General features: G+C 45.7%; 2 protein-coding genes across 4 annotated transcripts in view; one reads left to right on the top strand and one right to left on the bottom strand.

Moving 5' to 3' along the window:
* Nucleotides 1-323, bottom strand: part of FANCD2 (Fanconi anemia, complementation group D2) — a 51,831-nt gene extending 51,508 nt beyond the window's left edge. For all 3 annotated transcript variants that reach the window (XM_010842105.1, XM_010842107.1, XM_010842106.1), the window contains exon 1: nucleotides 115-323. The gene's annotated coding sequence lies outside the window, so the exon portion shown is untranslated. The remainder of the gene's footprint in view (nucleotides 1-114) is intronic.
* Nucleotides 324-367: 44 nt separating this feature from the next.
* EMC3 (ER membrane protein complex subunit 3) overlaps nucleotides 368-3,099 on the top strand; it is a 14,948-nt gene continuing 12,216 nt past the window's right edge. Inside the window, exon 1 of the mRNA XM_010842108.1 lies at nucleotides 368-715. Within this exon, the coding sequence (XP_010840410.1) occupies nucleotides 561-715 (155 nt within the window). The 5' untranslated portion in view covers nucleotides 368-560. The remainder of the gene's footprint in view (nucleotides 716-3,099) is intronic.

Genomic DNA, 3,099 nt, shown 5'->3' with positions numbered 1-3,099 from the left:
AACCCGGTGAAACCCGGGGGGCTGTCTGGACTAGGTCCTCCGGGGAGGGGCGGGGGGCGGGGATGGGGGTCAAGTCTCTCCTCATTTCGTCTTTTTAACGACGCAGGAAGGTACCTGGAGGTATTATCCCGCGACTAGATAGCTGAAGAAGCTGAGGTTGAGGGCACGGAGGCTCAGAGGGAAAGGCCAGGCTCTGTTGGGACCGAGAAACCAGGCCGTAAGTTCACGAGGCCTCGAGAGACGACGACCGCTGCTCCAGTCACCGGCGGAGAAGTGATCGCCGGTGCCCGCCTCTTCGACTTTCCCGCCGGTAGGACGCCACACTGACGCCACATTGACGCCACTTCAGCGCGCCCTCGCCATGACGTAAAACTTCCGCGCCGGAAGTGGGCGGCCCGGCGGCCCGGCTTGGGGCAGGACTCAAGGGACAACGCCGCCGTAGGGTCCGGGTCTCGCCTGGCTGAGGACGGTGAGAAGGCCCAGAGGCGGCCTCAACTAGGACCCGGTGCCCCGACGAAAAGAAACCCGGTTACACTCGGCCGGGAGCCCACTCTGTGAAGATGGCGGGGCCGGAGCTGTTGCTTGACTCCAACATCCGTCTCTGGGTGGTCCTGCCCATCGTTATCATCACCTTCTTCGTGGGCATGATCCGCCACTACGTGTCCATCCTGCTGCAGAGCGACAAGAAGCTCACCCAGGAACAAGTCTCCGACAGGTCAGCGCCCTCCCCTCTCCGGCAATCTCACTCTCGTGACCTTGGGCAAGAAAGCACAGGGGTTATGTCAGTTTGCCCGGCTTAATCAGGCCCCCACTAGCTGAGTTTCCTTGGCTGAGTTACCCCTGTGTTTCATTTGTTCATCTGCGAAATGGGGATGATAACAGGACATGCCTCATAGAGCAGGAGTGGGAACTAAATGTTAGATGATGTCTGTAAAACATTCCTCTAGATACGGTATAAGTTTCCATGAGCCTGAATGATCACAAATGGGACATTTGGTTTCATAATTAAGGTTTTGCTGCCTCCGAGGTTACTAAAATTTTTCTAAAATGTGTTAAACCAAAATGGAGAAATATATAAATGAAAAAACATTAGACCATATTTGGGAATAGAACGTATGTAAAAAGTGACTCTCAAGCTTGTAGAATAGTGACTTTTCGGAAAGTAAAAACAAATAGATCTTTAAGAATGTGAAACTCCAGTTTGAAAAATACTGACTTGGAAAACTAGAGTTTTATTTTAAGAAAATGTTTTTCACTTGCAAATTACGACGGCAGAAGATAAACTTTAGCTTTATTGCCAGTTGTTGTGTTATTGTGCTTAGTTGAGCAGGGACTTATTTTTAGATACTAGTGGGAAAAAAATGCAAAATTCAAAAATTCTTGTAGAATTTGCAGACCTTAAGAGAAACTGAGTATTTAAAATTTATAGGATAATTTAAGTTGGCCTTATTTCAGGGTTTAAATGCCTCACATGATTCTCAACCCCACATCTGCAAAATTGCTCAGCAGTATAAATAGAGATCTATCTGAATTTCTGTTAAGCCTGTGGAAGTCCTGAATTCTCTATAGTGAACAAGGTTTTTTTGACGACTTACCATGTGCCCTGCACTGTGCTGTATGCTAGGGGGTACAAAATATGACAAGACCCTACTCTCAGGGAGTTTTAGTCCAAGTGATAAAACATGTAAAGGGAAGATAGGAAATACTATTATTTTAGTGCTCAGGGTATGCTAAGTACAGTGGTAATCACCTTAAATGACATATGTGAAGAATTAGCTTAAAATCCTTTAGTATTTGCTTTTTGCTCTTTAAAAAACTGTGGTAAAATACATATAAAACTTTCCACTTTCTTTTTTTCTTTTTTTAAAGTTTAATTTTATTTATTTGGGCTGTGTTGGGTCTTTATTATTGCACAGGCTTTTCTCTAGTTGCAGAGAACAGGAGCTACTCTCTGCTGGCGGTCCGCAGGCCTCTCATTGCGTTAGCCTCTCTCGTTGCGGAAGACGGGCTCTAAGTGGGCCAGTAGTCGTGGCACACAGGTTGAGTTGCTCTGCAGCATGTGGGATCTTCCCTAACCAGACTGAACCCATGTCTCCTGCGTCGGCAGCAGGCTCTTTACCACTGAGACGCCAGGGAAGCCCCACTTGGACTGTTTTTAACTATACAGTTCAGTGCCGTGAGGTACATCCACCTTGTTGTGCACCTGCCACCACTGTACACTTCCACAGTATTTTCCTGACCCCAGCAGAAACTCTGAGCCTATTGAACTCATTTCTGTCTCTCCCAGTTCCTGAGACGCACCATTCTACTTTAGGTACTTCAGTAAGTGGAATCACACAGTATTTGTCCTTTTGGGTCTGCCTCATTGTATAGTGTATTCATGGTTTGTCCATGTCGTTGCAAGTGAATGGATTTCCTTCTTTTTCGTGGCTGAATTAATGTTCCGGTGTTTGTGTCCACCCATATATCATGTTGTCTTTATCCTTTCAGGACTTTTTAAAATTATTGTTTATTTGGGGTTGTGCTGGGTGTTCTTTGCTGTGTGCAGACTTTCTCTGTGTGCAGAGAGTAAGGGCTGCTATTTAGTTGTGATGCATGGGCTTCTTGCTGTGGCTTCTCTTGTTGCAGGGCACAGGCTCCAGAGCATTCGGGCTTCAGGAATTGCAGCACTTAGGCTCTAGAGCTCATGGGTTTCGGTAGTTGTGGTGCAAAGGCTTAGTTCCCCATGGCATGTGGAATCTTCCTGGACCAGGGATTGAACCCATGTCCCCTGCATTGGCAGGCAGATTCTTAACCGCTGGACCACCAGGGAAGTCCTCGGGGTTGTTTCTATATATGGGCTATTGTGACTAATACTCCAATGAACACAGGGTTACATATATATATATATTATATATATGTATATATAATGTGATTCTATTTTTATTTTTCTGAAGCACCTCCATATTGTTTTTCATAAATTTGTACCAATTTACAGTCCCACCAACAAGGGTTTCCTTTTCCCCAACCTTTTGCTTTTAAGATAAAGATTACAATACAGTGGAACCCTTAAAAAGAAAGGAATCATGTCACATGGTTACAACACAGATGAACCTTAAG

The sequence above is a fragment of the Bison bison genome, unplaced genomic scaffold (assembly GCF_000754665.1).
Source record: "Bison bison bison isolate TAMUID 2011002044 unplaced genomic scaffold, Bison_UMD1.0 scf7180017864171, whole genome shotgun sequence".
In the NCBI taxonomy this organism is placed as follows: domain Eukaryota; kingdom Metazoa; phylum Chordata; class Mammalia; order Artiodactyla; family Bovidae; genus Bison; species Bison bison.
This window is presented reverse-complemented; position numbering and strand designations above follow the sequence as displayed.